The sequence below is a fragment of the Mustela lutreola genome, chromosome 13 (genome assembly GCF_030435805.1).
Source record: "Mustela lutreola isolate mMusLut2 chromosome 13, mMusLut2.pri, whole genome shotgun sequence".
Lineage (NCBI taxonomy): Eukaryota > Metazoa > Chordata > Mammalia > Carnivora > Mustelidae > Mustela > Mustela lutreola.
Genome location: NC_081302.1, coordinates 85,890,442 through 85,916,957, shown reverse-complemented (window position 1 = coordinate 85,916,957; position 26,516 = coordinate 85,890,442). Strand labels below are relative to the sequence as shown.

Genomic DNA, 26,516 nt, shown 5'->3' with positions numbered 1-26,516 from the left:
AAATTTTAGAAATATGGAAAACTGACCACTTGTACTGGTTGCCGAACACAGTGCAGGTTTTTTGATATGACTCAGTGTATAGGTCCTAATGGATATATGGAGCCATATTGTTCAACTGCTTGCATGAACAGTCACAAGACAAAATATGCAAAATCACAAAGTAAGTTTAAGGTATTTGGAAAGTTAAAAAACCTTCATAACATGACTAATTTCTTAATTACTCTTTCCCCTTAATTTTGTTTTTATACTTGTTTTTAACTACGTAAACAATTTTATCACATTAAACTTTCTTACTGCAGACTTCTTTTAGTAGTTTTGACCATTCCATATTTCTTTGATTTTCTTCAAGTTATTGGTGAAGTTCTATCCTTGTCTCCATTGTTAGCTAATGTTTTCCTTCCCAAGATCTAAAATTGAGATTGTTTCATGTATCCATGTTTGTTTTAGAGACATGATGTCAGACTCTTCATAATACTTTTTAAGAGGCAAATAATCTTGGAAATGAATAAAAGAATAGTTTACAGAAGCTTCTGTTAAAAATTATTCTCAGGTCAATTAAAATTTTGTTCTAGACTTTTAATCACTTTATAAAGAAATCAGATATGTACCTTTCCTCTCCTAGGTTTGGGAATTATTTGCCATTTTTGTAAGCGAAACTCTTTACCTCAGTATCAAGCCACAATGCCTGATGGGAAACTGTATAACTTCTGCAATTCCAGTTGTGTGGCTAAATTTCAGGTTTGTTATTTATTTTGGATAATTTTCACTCCCAATAAAAAACACATAGAAAATAAACAGTGTAATATGCTTTATCTCTTTTAAATGTGCTAACTTTTATGTAGTTTCTTGAAGGTCAAATTGCAGGGTAGAGATTATAGAGTCATTGTAGTAGACATAGTTGCAGCAGTTTACCACTTAGCATGGATAATCTAATTGGCTTTTTAATTGTTGTTTATGTTAGAAACTTGAAGCAAAATAAATTTTAGTATAATTAAGCTCAGTGCCTGATGTGTTCTTAGTTGATGGTTTCAATAATGTGACTTTTAAGGGGAATTCTGTTTTATCATAAATAGTTGGAGGACATGGGTTTATTTAGCCTGGAAGTGATGAGCATAAATGTTTTCTTCATATATTAGAAATATACCATGTAAAATGGGGATGGGACTTATTATAGTGGACCCTAATTTATTTATTTATAAAAAAGATTTTATTTATTTATTTATTTGACAGAGAGAAATCACAGGTAGATGGAGAGGCAGGCAGAAAGAGAGAGAGAGGGAAGCAGGCTCCCTGCTGAGCAGAGAGCCCGATGTGGGACTCGATCCCAGGACCCTGAGATCATGACCTGAGCCGAAGGCAGTGGCTTAACCCACTGAGCCACCCAGGCGCCCCAGTGGACCCTAATTTAATAGAAGATCAGTTTAGGGAGACATTTTTCATTTTTGTAAATGTAAAGAATGTTCTGACATAGTTCTTCAACGTTGGATTTAATGGGACGTGTTCAAATGTAAACTCACTGTCTGCTTGTAAGGAGTAGTTGAAAAGGGAATTTAGTATTAGTTAAGTGGTACAAGTGGGTAGGTTTACCTTGCTGTAGGTGAGTATTTTGAGGTACTCTGTTTCAAACCGGTACAGAAAGTGATGCTTCATGATAATCTTCCAGCAGTTCTACAATGCTGCAGACACTGTGTTGTGTTATTTAAATTGAAAATGCATTTAAGTATATTAGAGTAGTTACAACCTTTATTAGTATTTAAATTGAGGTGGTTTTTAATTCAGCCGGGTGAATGTTGTTTTTATTAATAAGTTAAATTCTTGACTGAGTTTAGGTAATAAGCCATTTTCAAGACTAAACTTTTATTTTGGAAGTTGGGATCATGGCCCTTGAATACATCCTTAGAGTGGCAAATACTTCTGACTTCTTGGCTTTTCTTAAACCAGAAGTTAAGGAGTAAGGATTAATAAGATGCTTCTCAGATTTCAACTTTATTTTTGATGTTGGTAAACTGAAATGTTAATAGAAAACATTTAACTACTTTTTAAAATTTGACTGAAACGTTTATTGCCCATGATTTGAAGAGACAATTTGTATATGTACATTGTATATTTTAAAGAAATACTTAATATACACTCTTATTTCTGGGGAATGTATCCAGGTAAGTGTTGACAGCCTTATCACTGTAACTCTGCATAAAAATGATACAAAGAATAGAGAAGCAGCATTTGTTCCCCTTCTCTTTATCTTAAAATGCACCATAGATTTTGAACTTTATGTTTTCATTAGATGATGTTCCCATTTCAAAATAAGGTAATAGGATAGTATTCAATGGACTTAAATTGTTTTATTTTTTTAAACATCAAGGACACAGTTGCTGGTTTTTTCTTTTTTAGAAAGATATTACTTATTTATTTGACAGACAGAGATCACAAGTAGGCCAAGAGGCAGGCAGAGAGAGAGGAGGAAGCAGGCTCCCTGCTGAGCAGAGAGCCCGATGCAGGGCTAGATCCCTGGACCCTGAGACCATGACCTGAGCCACCCAGGCGCCCCACAGTTGCTGGTTTTTATCTAAAAAGTTTATTCACCTAATAGTTATTATCTTAAATCTGCATATTTTCTTTAACAAATTTTAATTGTGTTATATGATGTATGCAGAAATTTAAAAAAATGGTAAGTTTTTTTTTTGTATAAAGAATTTTTCCAGTCTTCATTGCCACCCTGAAAAAATTTTTAACTTTCATACATTCAGAAAATTTTATGTAATGTTTAATATATACTACTCACCACTCAGATTAGAAATTAGAACGTTTGTTTTTTATTTATTTTTTAAAAAATTTATTTATTTTTTAAAAGGATTGTTTATTTTTTTTATTTTTTTTTAAGATTTTATTTATTTATTTGACAGAAATCACAAGTAGGCGGAGAGGCAGGCAGAAAGAGAGAGAGGGAAGCAGGCTCCCTGCTGAGCAGAGAGCCCGATGTGGGACTCGATCCCAGGACCCTGAGATCATGACCTGAGCCGAAGGCAGCGGCTTAACCCACTGAGCCACCCAGGCACCTAGAACAAAATGTTTTTTTAAAAAATAGTTTTATTTTAGAGAGAGAGATAGCAAGCCAGGCAGGGGGCCTGGGGGTGCATGGATGTGTGTGCATATGTGTGGTAGGGGGTGGGCAACGGCAGAGGGATAGGGAAAGAGAGACTCTCAAGCTGACTTTCTGCTGAGCCAGAGTGCTGTGGGAAGCTTAATCCCGCAACTCTTGAGATCATGGCCTGAGGAGAACCCAAGAGTTGGGTGCTCAACTGACTGAGTTGGATGCTCAACTGACTGAGCCACCCAGTTTTACCCTTAGAACAAAACTTTTTAAGTCCATATATGCTTATATCTTCTCCTATTCTTTAAATTGTTTTAACTTTTTAAAATGTAATAAAACTAAGACTATTGGTATCCATTCCAGTTTGTAAATTTTTTTTCTGCTAACTTTATAAAATAAATTACCAGTTTTAAAAAGTATAGGCTGTTTTCACTGATGGACTTGTAATTAAAATGATAGCAATATTGCACAAGGGACAAATTATTATTTAAAATAGCTATTGGAGAGAACTAGGAGCCAAGTTTTTAAAAAATATTTAGATACTAGTCCAGAAGCCAGGCAATCTTAACTATTATTTGCTTAAGTTTTTTTAAAAGATTAAAAAAACGTATTTGAGCTGTATGATTTTTTTTCCTTTTTCATGTTTTTTAAAAGTAAGTAGTAGTAATCCTGAATAAAAAAATGAATTTTAATTTTGTAAAACTTAGTGTACTAGTAATTTTTAAAGACAAAATTCAGAAATACAACTTTATGTGTTAGGAAATATTTAAGCAAGAAACATACTATTTTCCAAACCTAATATATAAAAGTAGTTACAAATAAAAATTCTAAAATCTTTATCAGACTCTGTATGTTTTCTTCTTTGTTTTAGGCTCTTAGTATGCAGTCGTCTTCAAATGGTCAGTTTGTAGCTCCAAGTGATATACAGTTGAAATGCAACTATTGCAAAAATTCCTTTTGTTCAAAGCCAGAAATCCTGGAATGGGAGGCAAGTGCTGTTTTGTTACGTATGTTATCTTGCTTAAATGAGAGTCTAGTAAAATAATAATGGTGTTTCCATTTGAAGACCTATTTCTTAGTGGATAAGGATTAGTTCTTCAGATTTTTGTGATGATTAAATTATTTACTTTTGTGGAAAGAGTATCAACAAAGGATCTGTTTATTGAGGTCATATTCTCTTTACATTTTATTTGTAATAGTGTATAGGATGTTACTTTGTCTAGCTACATACTTGGAGCTTCTGTTTGTACTGTGTTTTTCCATTTTACCCCCATCCTTATAAATATTATCTGAACTATAATATTTTGTGTTGTCTGCTACCTGTACAAATTAGAATTTTTTTTAGTTATTTATAGTGTTATCATTTAACATTTTATAATTGTTTTAAGAATTCTAATATAAATTTATTTTATTTTCCCTTTCCCATCACTCTTACCTTCATCAGTTTATTAACTTACTTTGCCACATATTTTTGTCATCAGCAACACCTGATCATTATTTTTTGTTTAAATAAGGGAGCAGTGATGGATGAATGCATGGACGGATGGATGGATGGACAGACAGGTGGACCTGCTGAACAATGCTTTCTTGATCAGTGTTCATCTTTGGCCATTCTTTCTTTTCAACTTTTTTGAGGGTGTGGAATATCTAATAAAATGGTTTACAAGACGTAGTACTAACAGTAGATTGCTCTTTAACTAAAACTTGGGAGTGGCTATTGGTAAGTCACTCAGTAGCTGAGTCCTATAAGAAAGATGATAACCAGAACCTGACTAATGATTTCTAAAATACTTTGGAAATCTGTAGTTTCATTATTTTAACACTTTGATGCCTAGAAAATTTAGTTTGCTATTTTGTTGTTGCTTTCTCAAGAGTATTTAAACCAGTTATTCTCGGAGACCTGTTGGCACCAAGTGATGATTTTTAGTGACTAACTCCCTCCTTAAATCATAGCAGGAAAAATGTTGAAGGCCTAGTAAGAATAAAGAAATGATAGAAAATGAGGAAAGAAATCCATAACCAAGTATAGAAAATAAAGTTACATAGGGAATAAAGATCCTGCCTCGATTAAATTTTTATAATACTAGATAAAATTGAGTTCCTTTCTATCCTCTCCACGTTAGTGCTACCTGGCTTTTGTAGTCTTGGTGTTGCTTTTATTTACATGGAGGTTAAGTGTTGGAAGGAGTTAAGAAACACTGTCTATCAAACTGAATGAGAGTAGAGCGTTTCACTTAGGTGATTGAGAATTCTGGGGCCTCTTTTTCTCATTTCTTGTTTAGTAGTTGTGTTTTCTTTGCTGCTGTTTTTCCTCTTGTAAGTTATATATCCAAGATGGGGCAATTTTCCAGTGATTGTCTTATTACTTGGGTTGCTTCCTAGATTCTTTCACCTTCCTTGTGTTGGTCTTCAGCTATCTTTGCCACATGTTGGATAGATGGATTAGACCCAGTCTGTGTCCTCCGTACTAACAGAGGGGAAAAGGTGCTCTCCTGGGAATTAGAGCTGTTTGAGTTTGGCTGGTTTCTGAAAAGTAGCTCTATTGTAGGTTTGGGGCCACGAGAAAGGACTGAATAATCCTAACCTGGCTCCATTCAAGGGAACCAACTCAGTCTAAAGTTTAGCAGCACATTTTATGATGGTCCCACATTGAATACTTTATCCATATGAAGTCTGTTACTATTAGCGGCATTAGGAATGTGATTGAGTCTCCTTGACTATACTCAACAAAGAATATTTCTTTTTGAGTGAAACTGATGTTAATGTCATATTTCTCATCTTTTTGTAGTTTACCCATGTTCTATCTTCCACTGTTTTTTTCCTATGTTTCCAGTTCCCTTAGCAACACCAGAGAGCCATCTAGTGATACTTTTACAATTTCACTGAGTAATTTTGGAGTAGTTAATGGTATTGAATTATGTGGAGTTTTTTCTAAATATAGCAGTGAATTAGTTAAATTAGCTGTTTATGGCCTATAGAAAATGTATCCCCAAGGACTATCAATCACATTAACTAGGTAAATGATTTAACTTTGTTTCTGTAAAAGTGGCTTGTTTATTTCTTAAATTTGTTCTTGAGGTGGTTGTCATATACTTACCAAGGTTCCCATTGTGCATTTAGAACAAAGTGCATCAGTTCTGCAGCAAAACTTGTTCAGATGACTATAAGAAGTTGCATTGCATAGTTACATATTGCGAATACTGTCAAGAGGAGAAGACTCTTCATGAAACAGTAAATTTCTCTGGCGTTAAGAGACCTTTCTGTAGTGAAGGCAAGTGTATATACAGTGTTGTTCATAATTTTTATTAATATTTAATGTTAATTTTTTGCCAAAATATTTTCAAAATACATAACTACATATGTCCAGAGTAGCTGTACAATTTTAGTGTAGCCAAACAAAAAAAAAAAAATTGAATTTGATTTTTTTCCTGACTTGTTTTGTTATTTTAATTTGTAAATCTCTGGGCCTCAAGGTGTTTTATCTCTAAAAATTTAATAATCTTTTTTCCCATTAAAAAGAATGTTTGAAAATAAAAGTATTATAATATGTCATTTCTAAACATAGAGATTGTTATCTACAATTTGATTTTCCAAGTGAATTAGAATTATTTTCCACTGGGTTCATTTCCTTGCCCAGCCCTGTGCCTAGCCTACAAAGGTTTTCAGTATACCAGAAAGAAAATCGTAAGTGTGGCATTACTACAATGGGAAAATAGTTTTAGATTTTTAATTTGGGGCCAGGCAAACACTGGCTGTTGTTATTGTATATTCAAGAATTCTTTACATCTTTTCATCTACACTTTTGCTGCTGTGGTACTAGGCAGCTGATTATAGAAATGAACACCTGTTCTTATTCTAATTCTCCAGAGATAGGTACCAGGATTTTAACTGTGGGTTTGGGGCTCTTGTTGTGATTACTTTTCCCCAACTGTCACACTCTTGGTCTAAGCTGACTTTAAGTTTCTATTTCTTTGGCCCCAGGCACTGAACTCTCCCAGCTTTTCTATCCCACTATCCTCATCTGTTGTTTTCCTGTTAGTCGTTGTCGTCACCCCCCCACCCCCCAGCCCACCGCCCACTCCCCATTCACTTTTTATATGGATTTCTGCTGCTGGTTAAGGGCAAGAAAAAGGTTGAAAAATCCTAAATGCCGGCAATATTGAATGACCAAAAACTCAAGATTATCAGTCCATTCAGTTAATGCCTTTGTCTAATACATTATACATTTCACATATAAGGTTATGTATATGAGAGGGTACTGCTTATAAAACAAGGCATTCCTGTTTTTGTAGGTTTAATTGAGTACATTTTACCTGATGCAAAAGATAACCATGTTTCCTGTGATGAAAAGTGACATAGTGTTTCATTGAAAAGATTGATTCTCAGTTAATTTAACTCCACACCTGAATTTTTATGCAGTGAGAATCTTTGTGATTCACAAGACTGAAAATATTGGTATTGATGGCTGACATAACTCCATGATCTTGCGCCATTTATATTATATGGATTTTACTAAAATGAATAGACAAGTAGCAGCAAATAAAGAATTGACATATAAGAATATAATTTTCAGTTCGAAGGAGTTACGTCTTGAGGCAGTAAAAGCTTAAAAAGGATTATGTCTTTTTCCTGTTTAGTAATATATTTTGTGTTTTCTCTATTCCTGGTTCTCTCCTGGAACTTGGCAGAGATAATAAAACATGTAATATAACTAGTACTACTATCAAAATCTAATTAGAAAGAAAAGGCTTTAATAAAGATAAAAGGTAAAATATGAAAAAGGTTTTTAAATGTATTTCATGATAACAGAAAAGAAGTCAGAGGACAGTACTTAAATAATTGCCAAAAAAGTGATAGAAAACAGTTACAATTTGAGTTCACAGATAGGAAAGGTTATTTAAAAACTAGGTTCAGTAGGGTTTGCAGAGGAGGTACAATTTGAACTCCTTATTAATGAGTGGGTAGGATTGCAGTAGATACGAGTGCAAGGTCATTCTTATGTGGCACAGCATGAGTAAAAATATGGAAGCTTATATAATTTATAGAGATAGTGTAGAGATTAAGGTTGATATGTAAAAACACTTAATGCATTCATTATAGTAGGTAAAATAAATATTTTATTAAAAGAATGACAACAACATTTTCTCTGAGCATGTCAATAAACCCAATAAACAAGTTTTACTTCCCTGAAGGGCCATGTATGACAGAGAAAGATAAGGCTAGAAAATTTGGCTAAAATGCCTACTTATTTGAGAACATCTTCAAGTTTTACTTAGTGCTTCTCAACAGTCTACAGTTTCATTTCTCTAATCTTTATTTGTGGTGTGTTTACTGTTTGATACTTTGGCAAGATTATATTTAAATAGAGCAAACAAGAGTTATGAGATGTTACTAGATTTGAAAGTCTTAGTGCATTATTTGAACACACATGAGATCTAATAAAATATTCCATGTTGTGTTCCAGTATTTACAGGTTGCTGATAATAGTAGATTTCAGTTTTGATCAGGAAAAGAGAACTTTATATGTGAACTTAGAGATACTTCATAAAGCTAATGATTAGTTTGACTTTTATAAGCTGTTTCTCACTTCAAAGATAGTTTTTGATATTTTTTTGTTTTAATATTAAAACCTTGTATTTTTCAGGCTGCAAACTATTGTATAAACAGGATTTTGCACGACGTTTAGGATTGAGATGTGTTACTTGCAACTATTGCTCTCAACTCTGTAAGAAGGGAGCAACTAAAGAACTTGATGGTGTTGTGAGAGATTTCTGTAGTGAAGACTGCTGTAAGAAATTTCAGGATTGGTATTACAAGGCGAGTAACTAAAATTTTTTATTATAGCAACTGCTTTATCCAGTCTTTAGTAAAATATTATAGGTACTATCATTATAAATACGGTAACTTATTTAGTTTTAAAATGTACATACATTAAGCCCTGTCCAAATTATAGAATTTATTAAAATTTTTGTCATTTCAGAAGTTTTTCTGTACAACTTGAAGTAGTATTTTTACTTGTTTTACAACTTAGCTGTTACCCAAAACTGGATATATCTTTATTTTCAGCAATATAGTTTAACAAGATGGATTATTTTTTAAAATTTATGTACTTATTTCACCAAATAGAAATAGACCACTTTATCAGTGTTGAACATTAGCAGGTAATTGTTTAGACACTCGGGTTGTGTTTTAAAACACTGTGTTCTTTTTTATCTTTATAATTATGGATCTTTGGAGAGTTTCAAATTGAAAAGACTTTATGGATAGAGACCAAAAATATTTAATTTGAAAATAAATAAAGTGTGTGTGTGTCTATGTTTCTTATTATAATCTACTTTTAGAAAAGATAAATCACTGTTTTTTCTTTGCATTGTGTTTTTTAAAGGATAAGAAAAATTAGTGTAAATTTGGGCTTTGTTTGGTCAGATATTACTCAAGAAAAAGTTATTAGTTCATATGCCCATAACATGGAAAACCATTTTAATGTTAAAACTTCATTATGCTTGTACTTCTAAAGCATGTGAAGACGACATCATCCTAACTTTAAAACGGAAATATTGCTAAAATGAAACAAAAGGGTAAAATGGTTGAAATATGTAGAATATTATTTATTTCACTTAATGAAAGTGATTAGTGTTAATATTATTTAGGAGAATTATGAGAATTCTTGGTGTAGTTCTTGAATGTCTACAGCTCCACATATCAAGTAACATTTTTTAAATTACAAGGAAGATGCTTTCCAACTTTAAGGAGGTTGTAGAGGCTAAGAGTTTTGGTGCAGTTCTAAAATTACTTCATTATTTTACTGTTGATTCTGAGTAATTTGTCTTTACCATTAGGGGCGCCTGGGTGGCTCATTTGGTTAAGCAACCAGCTCTTTATTTCAGCTCAGGTGAAGGATCTCAGTGTCCAGAGGCTCCAAACTCAGCACTGGAGTCAGCTTGAGATTCTTTCTGTCATCTCCTTCTGCCCCTCCTCTGCTCAAGTTCTCTGTCTCTAAAATTAAAAAGTTAAAAAAAAAACTTAAAATTGAGGTTCAAATTTTAGAAACACACAGGATAAACATACTAACACCCTCTAACATGCATTTGTTTTAGTCTAATCAACCTTTTGTTCTATTGAAGACCGTGACAATTTCGGGAAATCATTCAAAATGTATTTGAATAGCTTTAAAAGCTCAGTTTTGTTTAACACATACACTCTCCCCCGTTGGGGAAGTTTTATTTTTTTATTTATTTTTTTAAAAAAATATTTTATTTATTTATTTGACAGTGAGAGATCACAAGTAGGCAGAGAGGCGGGCAGAGAGAGAGGAAGGGAAGCAGGCTACCTGCTGAGCAGAAAGCCGGATGTGGGGCTTGATCCCAGGACCCTGAGATCATGACCTGAACCGAAGGCAGCGGCTTAACCCACTGAGCCACCCAGGCGCCCCGGGGAAGTTTTATTTTTGAACGTTTGTTTTGGATTCAAAACAGTAAAGGTATTAAGTGGCTACATTATAAAGATGGGAAAATTACCATTTTATTCTTACTATCGGTTGCCCTTTTGATAATTTATTTTATAGTTTGAGAGACAAAAATTGTTAACCATATGATAAGTATGACTTTTCTGTCATTTTGTTGTACAGAGTCATGTCTCATTATGTAATTGTGAATCCAAACCTTTAATATTTTAAAAACCTTTTTGGACGGTTTTGTTTTTTTCCGCAGAACATTGAATGTACTTCTCTTTCTTTGAATGAATTCTTCTTGTTTTCTTTTTTTTTCTTTTATATTACTTAAAATAGAGAGTTCTTTTGGGTTTTTTTGTTTGTTTGTTCTTTTTTGGGGCAGCATAGAAGTGTTCTTTGGCAAAAGACCACATTATTCTAGATGTTGCCATTTTGTTTCATTTTGCTATTTTTTTGTAAAGGATACTGGTGTCTAATGTTTTTATTTATGCAGTGTTTCAGTGATGAAATTTTGATGAGGCAGTACATTTCAGAAATGTATACCAACATGTTACTTAAATAACCAGTTGTAATTATGTGTTGGTTTAAATTCAATGTTTTGTACAGTAAACACATTTTTATTATAATTCCTTATTTTAAACCCAATAGATGTTTGTATAATACGCACAGTAGCATTATTACATACTATACTAACCTGAGGAGTAAAAGTAAGAGCCTTTTTATCATAATGGTAGGAACTTATAAAACAAGTAATGATGATTTTTCTTTGAGCCATAGGAATACCACCATTGGGATGAAGAGTTGACCCTCCTTATTCATCATGGGCTTCTCTGTGGTGGCAACCAATACGATTTATAATCAAGGAATAACTTTGTTCTGTGTGCTTTCTACTTGAGTCAAATTGTATATTCTTTTCTTTTTTTTTTTTTTTTAATATTTTATTTATTTATTTGACGGAGAGAGATGCACAAGTAGGCAGAGCAGCAGATGGTGGTTGGGGTTGGGGGTGGGGGTGGGGGAGAAGGCTCCCTGCTGAGCAGAGAGCCTCATGCAGGGCTCCATCCCAGGACTCTGAGATCATGACCTGAGCAGAAGGCAGAGGCTTACCACTGAGCCACTCAGGCGCCCCAGATTGTATATTCTTTTTTTTTTTTTTTTTCCAGATTGTAAATTCTTATTCCTCTCATCAGTCTCTTCTCTTTACTGCTACCATCCTGTCATCATCTTGAAAATGTAGTAACTTGTGTCCCAAACCAAATTACAAATTTTTTTTTTTACCTTTCCTCTTGTACTTTTTAAATTTAAAAACTCAAAAGTTGTAGATTTCGGTTCATTATAAATGTGACCTTTAGCAGTCAGTCCAGCTTTTATTAGGAAAATAATCTTCTTAGATTTGCATTTTAATAATTAGGTTTATGAGTCATTTTAATTTTCGTGATGGGTTAATTTTAGTAAGGGTGTAAAGCCTTTGTCTAAATTCTTTTTCTTTTCTCTCTCTCTCTCTCTTTTTTTTGCATGTGGATGTCCATTTGTCCCAGCACCCAGTCTGTCTTTGTTTTGTGTGCTTCTGCTCCTTTGTCAGAGATGTGTAGGTCTCTTTCTGGGCTTTGTATTCTGTTCCACTGAAATGTTTGCCAGCACACGTCTTTTTTTTTTTTTTTAAAGATTTATTTGTTTACTTATTTGTATGGGAGAGAGAGAGCGAGCGAGCGCTCGGGGTGGACAGGCAGGCTGGGCGGGCGATTGAATGCCCCCGGGGAATCAGGGGAGTGGCAGGCAGAGGGAGAAGCAGGCTACCCGCTGAGTAAGGAGCCAGATGTGGGAGTGATCCTAGAATGCTCAGATCATGATCTGAGCGAAGGCAGTCCCTTAACTGTCTGAACCACCCAGGCGTCCCAGAAAAATAATTCTTTTAAAACAGTGCCTCATCAGGGAAACTTGAATAACAATAGGTAGCCAGTTGTTAATTTCACCATTAGTCATGAGCTTTTGCTTCCTAACCAGAGGAGCACATACATTGTTTTTTTCTACACTCGTATCTTTGTGCCTCAATTTCAGAGACTAACCGCAGTATAAATAACTTTACATTTTTATTTATTTAAATTAAATTTAAATATTTATAATTGTACTTCAACATTTTTAGCTTTTATTTCTTTTACTTGACAAGATGTTTTTGAATGATCTCTGTTTTTTGGTTTGTGTAATGGTTTGTGTTTGGATTTAAATAGAGGTTTATTAAATACTGTCTCTTCTAAATTGGAATACGAAATCTGTTGAAATAAATGCAACCAGAAAAATGTTGAGAATAAAGTTAATGTTTTTTTTCTTCTCCCAAATTGTTCTTCAGAAAGAAGTAGATTTTACTATTCCTCAAAATAAATGTTTCCAGGCATAATGTGATACCATGTGGGAGGATAGTTCTTTTGATCTCTGTAAGTTTGAAAATTTAGGAGGAAAAGGGGTTAGTATTATAATGAAATAATAGCTAGGCATTTGATAATGTGAAGTTAATTCAAAAGACCTGTTTCTCCAGAACACTTCATAGTAATTCTTCATAGAACTAATAATCTTTTCTTGAATGTTATTACTTCAAATTATAGTTTTTTTTTTGTTTTTAAAGATTTTATTTATTTATTTGTCAGAGAGAGTGAGCACAGGCTGACAGAGTGGCAGGCAGAGTCAGGGGGAAAAGCAGGCTCCCTGCTGAGCAAGGAGCCCGATGTGACTCGAACCCAGGATGCTGGGATCATGACCTGAGCTGAAGACAGCCGCTTAACCAACTGAGCCACCCAGGCATCCCAAATTATAGTTTTTTAACATGGGTTTTGATTTGCTCTACAAACCAGTAGTGAATGGCAGGCAGCATTCTTTAATGTAAATGCCCTATAATAGTATGAAAGTATGATTTGTGGGGCTTAATCAAATTAATACTTAAGTTTTAGTAAATCTTCGCTGAATAAAAAATACTGGGTTTTTAAGTTTTCTCTTTTTTTGTGAAAAAATTGCTAGAAATAGTGATTTAAAAAAATTCTTTGTTTCTGAAATAATTTTAGAAAAGGAATGTCGATTATTCTTGCTTTAAATGTGCTTTTTGGGTAACTGAAGAATTCCTGTCAGTTGAATGCTTTGCCTAATCTTTTCAGTGCATTTTTCTTAAGTGAATAACTATACTTAGATAGTAGGAAGTTATAAATAATTAATTTTTAAATGACTGTAAAATCCTGTTTCATTCATATTCATGGATTCCCCTCCTCACAATTAGGTCTGATTGGTGAAATGGGAGACAAGTAGATGGGCAGGTTAAAGGATATAGTATATTTATCAACCAAAAGTGGGAATTTGAAACTTCCAAATAATAAGGAACTACATCACTATAGGCTGAATGATCTATTATAAATTATTGAAGGAGAGATTTCCTGTATTAGCTGAGATGCTGCATCGGGAGTTTTGAATTAAGAATTTAGTACCTGCATATTATTTAGGGTTTTTGAACTGGTGACTGCTATCTACTCCACCCCACCCTTCCAATAACAGACAGTCCCTGGTTTTTCATAGTGATAAGAAGACCACTAAGTAGATGATGAAGTGTGTGGTAGCTTTTAAACCAGCAACTTCAGGCATATATCAGTTTTTTTTTTTTTTTAAAGAAGATTTATTTAGAGTGAGCAAGAGAGTGTGTATTTTCTACTTGGGGTGGTTAGGGTGGGGAGGTTGGAGCAGAGAGGGAGAGAATCTCTAGGAGACTCTGCCCCAACCAGAGTCCATCTGGGGACTCTGACGCATGAGATCACCTGAGCCTGAGATCACCTGAGCCGAATGCTCATTTGACGGAGCCACCCAGGCACCCTGTGCTTTGGTTGTTATGCTGTAGAAATGTTAAGCTTTTCTAAGAGTTCTCTCCTGTGGTTGGGTGGAAGTGATTTTGGTAAGGAATCATGGTCATTTTTAATGATGTTTTCCAATTAGCCATTGTATTTTAAGCTCAATTCCAAACACTTTACCCAGAATTTGCATGAGTTGCTATAAAAGAAAAAACCAAATGGAAAAGAGGTTTACAACTTTTAAAACGTTGATTATGGCATTGAACTTGGAGTTAGTATTGAGTACTGTTACCACCTTCCATTTGAAAAAAATACATACGTATTTACATAAATACATTTGCTAATTGGTTATTACTTTTGCTCCTTGGGTACAGAGAAATCATGTATATTTGTTTTGAACCTTCTGGAAGAAAACAAATATTGTTACTACAAAATAATTATAAAATAATGAAGTGATTTCATTGTTCAGATTCTTTGAGTAGAATGTACTTGGCCTCATGTCTTTGGCCTTCTAAATTACTGTGTAAATGGAAGTATTTTAAGAATTAGAATAGTATATGTAGTGATTTGAATACATTTTATACAAATTGATTTTGGTTTTAGATGTTACATTGAGAACCTTCTTGCAGCATTTTACTTCTACTGGGATTTTTATTCTCTAGTTATTTATATTAACTCATTTGGCTTTCCTTTGTCTTTATAACTTGATAAACTAAATAAAGCCCAGGTTTTTTTTGGATTGTCTCCTTGCAATCCTGTCTCTGCATTTTCAATGTTTGACCTTAGACAAGTCACTTTGTTTCCAGTATTATGGTAGGATTACAGAGAGTAGATATAACATGCTGGGCTTTTATTTTTCAGGTTCTCAATGAATGAGAGGTAACTGGGCTACAACTTCACTTTTACTACATTCTTATACTGTTTAGACTCAATAATTAGAATGTTAAGCTTTTGATTTCTTCCTTTGTGCTTTGTCTTTGAGTATAGAGTATAAAAAGGGAACCAAACATTGAAACTTTGAATACCTGAAGGTTATTTTAAAGAACACTTTTTGGGTGGTGACCAGAACCTTTTTCATTATTGAGTAAAATACGACCTAGTTGATAATAAGTGCTAATGTTACTGAAGTTACCACATAATATTACCAGCAGTATAAAATTTGAGCTCACAGTTTTTGGACAAGAGATGTGATATTGGCATCACTTAATAGTCATAATCTATATTACAAATCTTCATTCATTTAACATTTATTCAGCAGGAGAAATACCTGACCGGAGAAAAAAAAGAGCCTGTGTTCTAACCTTGGGGTATGTTTGTTATATAAGACCTGTTTATCAACACAATCATTTGTTAATATTCCTGACTAGGGATTTTAACATAGTATTTATTCATAGAACTCCTATTGAGAAATAAAGTGAGAGAATTCAAAACCTACAGTATAGAACTATAGATTATTTAGGTAATGAGGAAAGGCTACATGATTATTAGGAATTCAATATGTATTGCTTTATCAAAACTTCTAAGTTGTTAAATGAAGAGTAATTTAAAAAATACAGTAACTTATTTCTTCTCTAACTGGATCAAACACTTAATTATTGAAAGAACTGTATTTGGAATTAATCGTTAATATGATTTGGTCCACACATTGATCAGATTGTTAAGAAATAGTGAAAATGGGTAAAATCGAGGGGACATGGGTTCACTAAAAAATGAAAATCTGTCCCTGCATTATTATGGATTCACCATCATAAAGTTTACTGTTTTACGTATGAATTTTACATGTTGGGGCTGATGGTTGACTTAAAATACAACTTTTTTAATTAATTGAAGACTTGAGTATTTTAATACTTGAACTTTAAGTTCTTGTTAATAGTTAAATCTACATATTCAATAAAGCTCTTTAAATTTATTAAACTGTTGAAAATACTTCAGCTTCCATGATTTTCTCGTAAGAGCTTGCTTCAAAAATTTTCTGGTGTTAAACAACTACTTCTTTTTTTTTTGTCTTTTAAGATTTTATTTATTTATTTGACAGAGATCACAAGTAGGCAGAGAGGCAGGGAGAGAGAAAGAGCAGGGCCTGGGGGGGGGGCGCTGGGGGAAGCAGACTCCCTGCCGAGCAGAGAGCCCCGATGTGGGGCTCTGTCCCAGGGCCCTGGGATCTTGACCTGAGCCTAAGGCAGAGGCTTAACCCACTGAGCCACCCATGCGCCCCTGGTCTTATACAACTTCTTTAAATTGATTTATCTTTAGCTATCAGTTGAACACAGGAAATCTGTTTATTAATTAGAGATTTTCAGTGTAATCTGATTGTAGGAAACTTCTACCAGTATATCAGGGTTCTCAAAATTATTTAAAAATATTAAATTGTATTGTACCAGTTTGGTCTACCAGTGTTCACTTTTTTTGGTTATCCCATCTTTGTAATGCTGGTCTTTAACTGCTGGTAAGTATAGAAAGGGATTTTGACAATTACTAAATTGCTGCTTTTTTTTTTTCACTTTTATTGTGGATTTTTACTTTATGTTTATGATTTTATTATTTTTGTCAGAAACTTTTATCATGTTTGGCACAATCACTGATAAACTTTAAGAAATCTTTTAAAGTACATGTCTGACTTTTAAATTTTCTAATTTGAAATGTCTGATGACTTCCTTTTTTTATTAAGGCTGCAAGGTGTGACTGTTGTAAATCTCAAGGAACACTTAAAGAGAGAGTGCAGTGGCGTGGAGAAATGAAACATTTCTGTGATCAACACTGCTTACTCCGTTTCTATTGTCAGCAAAATGAGCCCAACATGACAACTCAGAAAGGACCTGAAAACTTACATTATGGTATGTAATAATTTAGGTAATAACTTGAAAAACCTGTATAGTAGTGTTTAGTTTCTTAGATCTGAATTTTATTCATGATAGTGAATAGTTGATTTTGGATATAGTTTAAAGGCAACTTCCATAGTTTGGGTGGAAGTGCCCCATATATGATGTTTCTGTAGATGGATTTTTTTTTTATTCTCTTTTAAAAATTTAGTGCTTGTTGAAAAAAAGGGCAATTTTAAATGAAGAGCATTTTAGTAAATGGTATGTGCCGGGAGTAGTTGGGAGTAACAGTGAAAACCTTTTAGGAGTTGTGACTTAATTAAGAGTTAAGCATAAGAACATAGTATTGACCCCCCAAAATGAGTATTTTCTGAGGACAAAATGGGAAAAGAGTTCCACTTATTTAGCTTTGTATTTTAGCTCTCAAATTTGATAATCTTTACTTAAAAGAGCTTACAATGTTTTCTTCATTAACTGTTTTAAAAAATCAGTACTATTTAATGAGAAATACAGATTTAGAACATTCTGAAGAAAGTGATACTTGTCTTATTTTAAATTTGTTTGTTTTTAGATCAGGGTTGTCAGACGTCCCGAACCAAAATGACAGTAAGTATTGCTTAAGTAAAGTGTTAGATTGATTTTTGTCATGTGGGCATAAATTAACCGTCCAGTTTGATCATAATAAAAGATTTTTACTTTCCTCCATTGGGACAGTTGAAGTATTTTGGTGAATTATCTAGTATTAAAACAGATAGTTTGATATATGCTAAGGAATATAAAGGTGAATAGGAGATAGACATATTTTATTTGAATTGAAGTTCCTATCACCTTATTTTTTTTTTTTAAGATTTTTTAATTTATTCATTTGAGAGAGAGATTGAGCATGAGCATGAGTCGGTGGGGTGGGGGGGAGGAATAGAGATACAAGCCACATGGGGCTCATTGTATCTGTTCCTGGTGACTGTGAAAAAGCTTCAGAACAGTTGAGTAGAAGGTTGGCAGATAGACACTGATGAAAAGTAGAAGGAATGTGCTAACGGCATGCATAACTATTCAGTAGGGCCAAACTTGAGCACCTTTGGTGGAATCATGGAAAATGAGGTAAAAGGATAGGCTGGGCCAGATTATTAATAGCTTTGAGTTTATGTTTCTCAAATAGGTATCTGAAGGTCTGTGTTGGGGGCCAGGATTTACAAGTTTTTAAATATGAGTAATAATTCTATAACGTGTCCTGTGGGTTTTTTTCTTTAGTCTCTGGTGTAATACATCACATTCTGCTTTTATGTTAGCATTTGAAGAATTTTTATAGGTTGAAAGTGTCCCTTTATCTGTAATGAATAAAGAGAAGCAGCAACGAATGTTTTGGTACATTTTGAGGCACAGTGAGCCTGTCCTCTTGTAGGTCAAGTAACAATAATCAACAGTGTTGGAATACTGGTATTTCTGGCATCCTTACCAAGGAAGCTTTATAGGAGTCATTTCTTGGCATTATATTAAGTCTCTGAACTAGTTTTTATCCTGGTAAGAAAGAATAAATCAGGGGTTCTTAGGTCTGGCTACACATTTGAATCATCTGGGGAGTTTTCAGAAATTTCCAATGCCTAGGCTCCAACTCAGAAATTCTGTGTTTTTGGAAAGTTCTTCAGATGATTTTAATATGTAACCACTATTTAGAATCATTGACATAGATGAACAATTGGTGATCTACATTATTCTGTTCAGTTTTTATTTTTGATGTTAATAGTTAAGAATCCTAGGTAAGTAAGAGTGCATTCTCCTTTGCTTTCTCCCCCTATATGTCTTACCCCCCCTTATGGAAATGTATTTAAAATCGGATAATTCAGAAATACTTTAAAGTATTCAGCTGAATTCATCTCATTTTAATACCAGACACTTGCCCGTGACTGAAGAATATAAAGATGGTCACTCCATATTTTGTTAACTTTGTGTAGCTGTAAGGCAACTTACAACCTTGTTTCAAATATGTAAGCTTTTGACCAAGGCTTTAAGGCCCACATTCTGTCAGTATAATATCAAATCTTTTTTCCTCACATAGCAACTTGGAACCACATTGTATGACTAGGGGAGGGGTAAGTCAGTGTGCCACTGCAGTTATTGCCTTTTGTCTTATAAAAGCCCTCTCCCATCTTTTCCTTGTAAGCTTTTGAAATTTTTAAATTCCCAGCCTATAAAAGCTTAGCTGTATAATTTTGGACAATTCCCTTTACACAAGTTCTTTGTGTGAATTTCTTGTTTTTTTTTTTTTTTTTTTAAAGATTTTATTTATTTATCAGAGAGAGAGAGGGGGAGAGAGCGAACACAGGCAGACAGAATGGCAGGCAGAGGCAGAGGGAGAAGCAGGCTCCCTGCTGAGCAAGGAGCCCGATGTGGGACTCGATCCCAGGACGCTGGGATCATGACCTGAGCCGAAGGCAGCTGCTTAACCAACTGAGCCACCCAGGCGTCCCGAATTTCTTGTTTTTAAAATGGGATGAAGATAGTGCCTGTTTCAGTGTTATCACATAGTAAGTATTAAATGCATAGTAACTGCTATGTTCCAGACCTCATACAGGCAGTATGTATAGTAGTTTAGAATATAGGCCTTGGTGTTAGGTGAATTTACTTGAATCCTGACCTTAGGACTTTTAGCTTTATCATCTTTCCCGGGTTGTGTAACTTCTTCTTCTTTTTTTTTTTTTTTTTAACATTTTATTTATTTGAGAGCTTGTTTGGAGGTTCTAGCAGGGGAGCGCAGCTACTCGTATACCCTTGACCGAAGAACGGTCCTCTCCTCTATCGGGGAAGGTCGTCCTCTTCGACCGAGCGCGCAGCTTCGGGAGGGACGCACATGGAGCGGTGAGGGAGGAAGGGGACACCCGCCTAGCCAGCCAGATCAGCCGAATCAACCCTGGCGATCAATGGGGTGACAGATGTCGCAGCCAGATCGCCCTCACATCCAACATTTTATTTATTTGAGAGAGAGCATGAGAGGGGAGAGGTTGGAGGGAGAAGCAGACTCCCCAAGGAGCTGGGATCCCCAAGCGGGACTCCATCCCAGGACTCTGGGATCATGACCTGAGCCGAAGGCAGTTGCCTAACCAACTGAGCCACCCAGGCGCCCCTGGGTTGTGTAACTTCTGAGCCTTAGTTTTCTCATCTGTAAAGTAGGAGTGATTAAAAGGCTTACCCTTACCTCTTGTAGTGTTAGGAGAATTAAATAACTCATTTCATAAGTTATGTAAATTTGGTGCTTCATGTAATGTCTTAGTCCATTTGAGCTGCTATAGCAATACCATAGTTGAGGTGGCTTACAAATTATTTCTCACAGTTCTGAGGCTAGGAAGTCTAAAATCAAGTTGCAAGCAGTTAACAGTGTCTGGTGAGGGCCTGCTTCCAGGTTTATAAATAGTCATCTTTTCACTGTCTTCACATGGTGGAAAGGGGTGAGCATCTCTAAGATTTCTTTTTTGAGGGCATTAATCCCATTTATGAGGCCTCTCCTCTCATGATATAATCTCCATGTATTGGCCACACCTTCAGATACCATCACATTGAGTATTAGATTTCAACATGAATTTTGAGGGGTACACATTGTAGCATATAGTCTCTGGCATGAAGCAAGTACTGAACAGATGGTAGCTTTTGTCATTATAATTTTATTTTGGGCCCTCCTTCAGTATTCTTTATAAATAGAAGGAGATCTTGCTTGTTGACAAGCAAAAAAGTAGAAAGTGTTATCAAGTGTAGGTATTCACCAGGTGGGGTAGTTTAATTGACATGATGTAATGTTTCTAAATGATAGACATCGAGTAATCTACGATATATATGATTTTAGACCCCTTGTTCATATGTGGGGATTCTAGGGTATTTTCCATCTTGGACCAAGCTTACCTAGTCTTAGTATATAGTAGATACTCAATACCGATTTGTTAAATTATTCTTCCCATTTTACAGTTGAGGAAATTGAGACAGAAGTGACTGAGTCACTTGCCCGATGTTACACTTGACCGATTTTACACACAGTTTTAGGACTAAGTTCTCCAGCTCCTTGTTCATAGCTCTTTTACTTAGCTGATTAATAATGTAGTTTGAAATCCTGATGAATCTAGAATAGTACCGGCCCCTTTGCCATATACATTATACAAATAATATACAAATGAGATATCTACCTGAAACAGTCTTAAAAAATTTCCACACCTTTAAATATGCACAGGTAAATTTATTAAACAGTAAGTGCCTTAAGTACAGTTGGTCATCCTTCATATTTGGAAATTTTTACCTATTCTCTAAAATTGTAACCCCTAAATCAATACCCATGGCACTTTCAAAGAAATTTGCAGACATGTACAGGGTGGTGAAAAACGTGAGTCTCCTGAGGCATAGCGCATCTTCTTGTTGAGGTGGAACAAGGCAAGGCTTTCCCTTTTTGTCTCACCTCATCCTATAAGCAGGTGTCCTTTTCATAGTCAATTAGTACCACCTTTTGCATATTTTGTCCTTTTTTTTTTTTTTTTGGTGATTTTGCTTTTAAAAATCCACTGTTAATGCATAGTATTAAAAAGCCCTATCTGATGTTCCTAAAAACAGGAAGGCTGCTCTGTGTCTTATGGAGGAAATAATGCCTATTAGGTAAGCTTCATTCAGTTGGCAGTGAGTTTAATGTTTGTGAATCAACAATATGATACACTTAAAAAAGAAGTAAGAAATTAACCAGTCTGCAGATGAGGCAACTCCTGAGTACTGAAGTAAATTCTGTAGTACATGGTGAAGCTATGGAAAATAAGGAAGAGTGATTATATTTATGGATTCATGGACTTAGGACTTAAAAAAAAAAAAAAAGGAACGCCTCTTTATGAAGTTTTCAGCTTATATACAATGTGTATCAGGAAAATGTTAAACTTTTCTTGCCTTCTGCTGGCTAGCTCACACATTTCAAGCAAAATGGTATGAAAAATAATAAACTTGGATACGAGGTGGGTTCTGCTGATCAGGACCAGGATGCTTTGGAAGAATACCAGCTAAGTGTTAACACAGGTAAAAAAGATACACAGTCAAGAAGGTTTTCAGTGCTGATGGGACTGGCTTGCTTTCACAAGATCAGTGGCAAATGAATGTGTAGAATACAAGTGGTCTCCAAAGCCCCTGACTTTAAATCCTTTAGAAACCATGCAACCTTGCTATTGTGTGCCAATAGCACACAAGGATAACTTCTTTGGACCCTGCCTGGGCATAGAGCCCCAAATCCATGAAAACTCCAGGAAAAAAACTGAAGTGTATGCTAGTCTACTGGAGGTGGAACAAAAAAGCATGAATGGTATCTAAAATATTCTGTGATTGGTTCTCCAGTTGCTTTATCCTAGAAGTTGAACATTGTCTCCGCCATGAAAACCTTGCATTTGAAGTTTTTATTACTGGGTAATTTCCATTGCCTTGAATAATTCAAAAACGCCTGTCTCAGTGTAGTTCTCTTTATGCCCCCCAAAACTCTCTCTCTCATCCAACCCCTCAATCAGGGCATAATTAAAGCTTTTAAGACCTACTTCACGAGAAAGAGTTTGAGGCTCTCAGCATCAACAACAGCAACAAAAACCACACCCTGAGAGATTATTGGAAGTTAGTCATCATCTGTAACATTATTTAGGACAGCATCAAGCAGGCTACCCTGAATAATTGTTGGGAAAATGTTTGACCAGGCTGTATGAAAAATTTTGAAGTTTTTTGAAGGTGTCACAGAAAATTAAAAAAAAAAAAGTATAAAAAACGTAATGTATATTACACCAAGTAAGTGAAGAAGGCTTTGGGACTGTGTAGGAAGATGTGGAGGAAGTTTGGTAGAGAAGGCAGTAGAGCCCATCGATTTGGCTAGAGGGCCAAAGAAGGTATCAGATTCAGTGATGAAAGTCAGTCCAAGACTCCTCTAACAATGGCCAAAATAATCAGAATACTGGAATGGAATATTCCAATATTCAAAATATTGAAATGGAATTCTGCCTTGGGAAGAATTGTCAGTGGCATGGAAGGATATGATTCTATGCTTGAACAAAGCCTCCAATTTGAGTACTACTGTGGTTACCTCTTTTATAAAGACGCTTAAAACATTAGAGGTGAAAAACCAAGCAGACAAGGCTGACTTATTTTTTTGAAGCCAGTTTGGGAGGCAAAAGCACTGACCTATTCAACAAATCATAAAAGCCAAACTCTTGAGGTAGAAACTGCCAGATGTTACCGTGTCCCCCTCTTCTTCTCTTACTAAGTCACTGACTTCTTCCTATTCTGCAGAATAATTGCCATCAACCTTTCCCTTGGTTTTTATGGGCACGCCAAAGGTTGAGAGGTTTAACCACACAGTGCACTGCCCCATTGTACATCCTTCATGTCCACTAAGAGTAAGATGTTAATATTTTATAAAATGTACAATGTTTACTCTGTTTTGTCCCCAGAACTTTATTTACATTAGTGTACAATATACAGTATGTGTTAACGGGACTGAGTATTTGTACCATATAGTGTGTGTGTACTGTATCTGTACACATCTGAGTGAAAGAGTTAATAATCTAGTACACTGTGGTACACAAAAATGCTGTAATCATGTGTTACAAACACGGAGCATAATTATTTGTGACAAATATATATGAAATCGAGTGTTGGAACAGAAATACTGTTATGTATTGATGTGTTGATGAAAGTGTTGTGACCCAAGGCTTGTAGGAACCTAACCTTTTATTTCCTTTGGGAGTAATGGTTCTGTATTCACTGAATTGTTCATGGTGACTGTCTAGACATTAAGTACCCCAAATATTCTATATTCTGTACCTTTTTTCCAGTATCAATAGGTGGTACAGAGAAACCCCTATGTTTAGTCCCTTATAGATAGATCTTTAGCTTATTTTAGATTGATTGTGTGTTGCCCTGGAGGTGGGGGAGTGGTTGGTGTTCTCAACTGCAAATAATGCTGCAGTGTATGTGGTGAAAACATCTTAGAGACTATGATCTAGGACAGGTTTCTGAAATTGCAGTTGCTGGGATATAAAAAATAGTTTGAAGTTTGATAGTATTTATTGTAATTCTTTTTATCTTTTTTTTTTTAATCTTTTAAAATTTAGTAACATATATAAGGTGTTTTTATCCAATAGAGGGAACTGGTATGTTGGCCATAACTAAGAACTTTGACTTTCTTAAATAAATTTAAAGAACCTAATTATTTTCAAAAAATAGGCTAATATTGTATTTTTTACCTAAAAGTGAAAATTGTCTTATTTAAAAAAAAAATATCTACTGAAGGTCACACAGTTCTATAGAATGAATGATTTCTCCTGCTTTGTCAGTAGTTAGGACAGATTCACTTTGATCCTTTCAGGTTAAGACTACAGTAAACATAATGATAATAACATAATTTGTTTATAGTCTTAAACTTTTGTGTGTTCGCTCCACATGACCTAGAAACCAGATATTCATTAACACCAGGAAGTAATAAAAATTAGAGGCAAAAATAAAATGTTTCTTTTTGTTTCCTCTGTAGGGTTCAGCACCACCCCCCTCTCCAACACCTAACAAAGAAATGAAGAACAAAGCCGTTCTTTGCAAACCTTTAACAATGACAAAAGCTACTTACTGTAAACCTCATATGCAGACCAAATCTTGTCAGACAGGTAATTTTAGGAAAAAATTAAGTTACATGCTTCCCTATACTTATACCTCTCTTATTGAAAACACATGCTTTTCTCAAATAGGCTATGGAATGTATCTATTTAGTCACTTAGTCATTTTCTGTTGATTTTGCTTATCTAAGTTTAGACATTACCTTGAGAATACAGCATATTATTTAATATAATTAATGAAAATCAATCTCTGTTAAAGGCTCAGAGTATATATTATGTCATAAATGAAAAAGCACTTTATCCAAAATTTCCTTGGGGCTGAGATTCCCTCAAGTTACAGTAATCTCTGAAAAATCATCTCTGTAAATGTGACCTGTTGTGTTAACTATTCTGTTTCCTTGTCAGAATGAGATGGTATCATTCAATTATATGTTTTTATGAGATTTAAATGTATTCTAATTGTTTGATTAGGTAAATCTTTTTACAGGGAATATGAGTGGAAAATGATAGGCTGTCTGGATCTGCATAATGTTTCTAAGGGACATTTTCTTTGTATTAAGAAAAAGGCCTAAATTCTGTTTTTCTCTCTTCATTTAAACAGTTACTGTATTTAGTTTTGTTTTTACCCTACCTGATTTTGTGAAAACCAGAAATTTCTCTCAAAAAGGAAACGAGGCACTTAAATTCTTTTATTACCAAATTGTTTGAACATTGAGTAATTATGTGTGTTACTTAACATTGCTCCGTAAACACATTTTGTATTTTCAGATGATAATTGGAAGACGGAATATGTTCCAGTGCCTATCCCTGTGCCTGTGTATATCCCAGTACCTATGCACATGTACAGTCAGAATATTCCTGTTCCTACTACAGTTCCTGTTCCTGTAAGTTGGATTTTAACTTTATTTATTTATTTTTTTCCCATTTTGGGAGTTTATCAGGCAGTAGGTGGGAGAAGAATGTTGTAATTCCTACCTTAGTGAAGTAGTAGAACAGGGTTTGAGTCTTTGCCTTCACCAGTTAACTTAGGGTTTGGTTGAATCTGTTGATGTTTGCTTTGTGTTTAACAAGTGTATGTTCATCTTTAAAGGTGAAGTTCGGCAAATGTCTGTGTCTGCTTTATGCATATATATAGTGTTTTATTTTTGAGTTCATTTTAGAGAAAAATATTGGTGAAGTTGTAAGGTTAAAAAAACTGAAACATGGAATAGAATTTCATATGAATTATCATTACATTATTTTGCCCTAAATCACTTGCAGTAAAGACACTGTGCCAGGGCTTGACTATCATAGTCCCCTGGGGGACAGAGGTATCTCAAAAATTATTTTTCTTTAATTTTTATTTCAAAAAGTAGTTGCTTATTTTCTGGACTTTCTTTGTTACAGTTGACAACTTAATTTTGGTATGTGTTTTTTCCAAAGCTTTTATCCAGAGTATTATTATAAAGAAGATCATGTGTCAGAATAATTTTTAATCTGGCAAATTACATATATACATACATACATACATACATACATACATACATTTATTTAGTTAGTTAGTTAGTTAGTTATGGGAGAGAGCGCAAGGAAGAGCAGGAGGGAGGGGGAGAAAGGCAGAAGGAGAGGGAGAAGAAGGCTCCTTGCTGAGCAGAAAGCCTGATATGGGGCTGGATTCCAGGACCCTGGGACCATGGCCTGAGCTGAGGCAGATGTTTAACCCACTGCGCCACCCAGGCAGTACCCTCTCTCCTGCCG

At 34.7% G+C, this 26,516-nt stretch overlaps 1 protein-coding gene across 2 annotated transcripts in view; it reads left to right on the top strand.

Annotated features, from left to right (window-relative positions):
* The window catches only part of ZMYM2 (zinc finger MYM-type containing 2), a 113,017-nt gene that overhangs the window by 59,069 nt on the left and 27,432 nt on the right, over positions 1–26,516 (top strand). For both annotated transcript variants that reach the window (XM_059144722.1, XM_059144721.1), the window contains 9 exons: positions 10–160; positions 623–738; positions 3,963–4,079; positions 6,212–6,362; positions 8,736–8,908; positions 17,031–17,196; positions 17,753–17,787; positions 24,701–24,830; positions 25,548–25,663. In XM_059144722.1, coding sequence (XP_059000705.1) covers positions 10–160; positions 623–738; positions 3,963–4,079; positions 6,212–6,362; positions 8,736–8,908; positions 17,031–17,196; positions 17,753–17,787; positions 24,701–24,830; positions 25,548–25,663 — 1,155 coding nt within the window. The remainder of the gene's footprint in view (positions 1–9; positions 161–622; positions 739–3,962; positions 4,080–6,211; positions 6,363–8,735; positions 8,909–17,030; positions 17,197–17,752; positions 17,788–24,700; positions 24,831–25,547; positions 25,664–26,516) is intronic.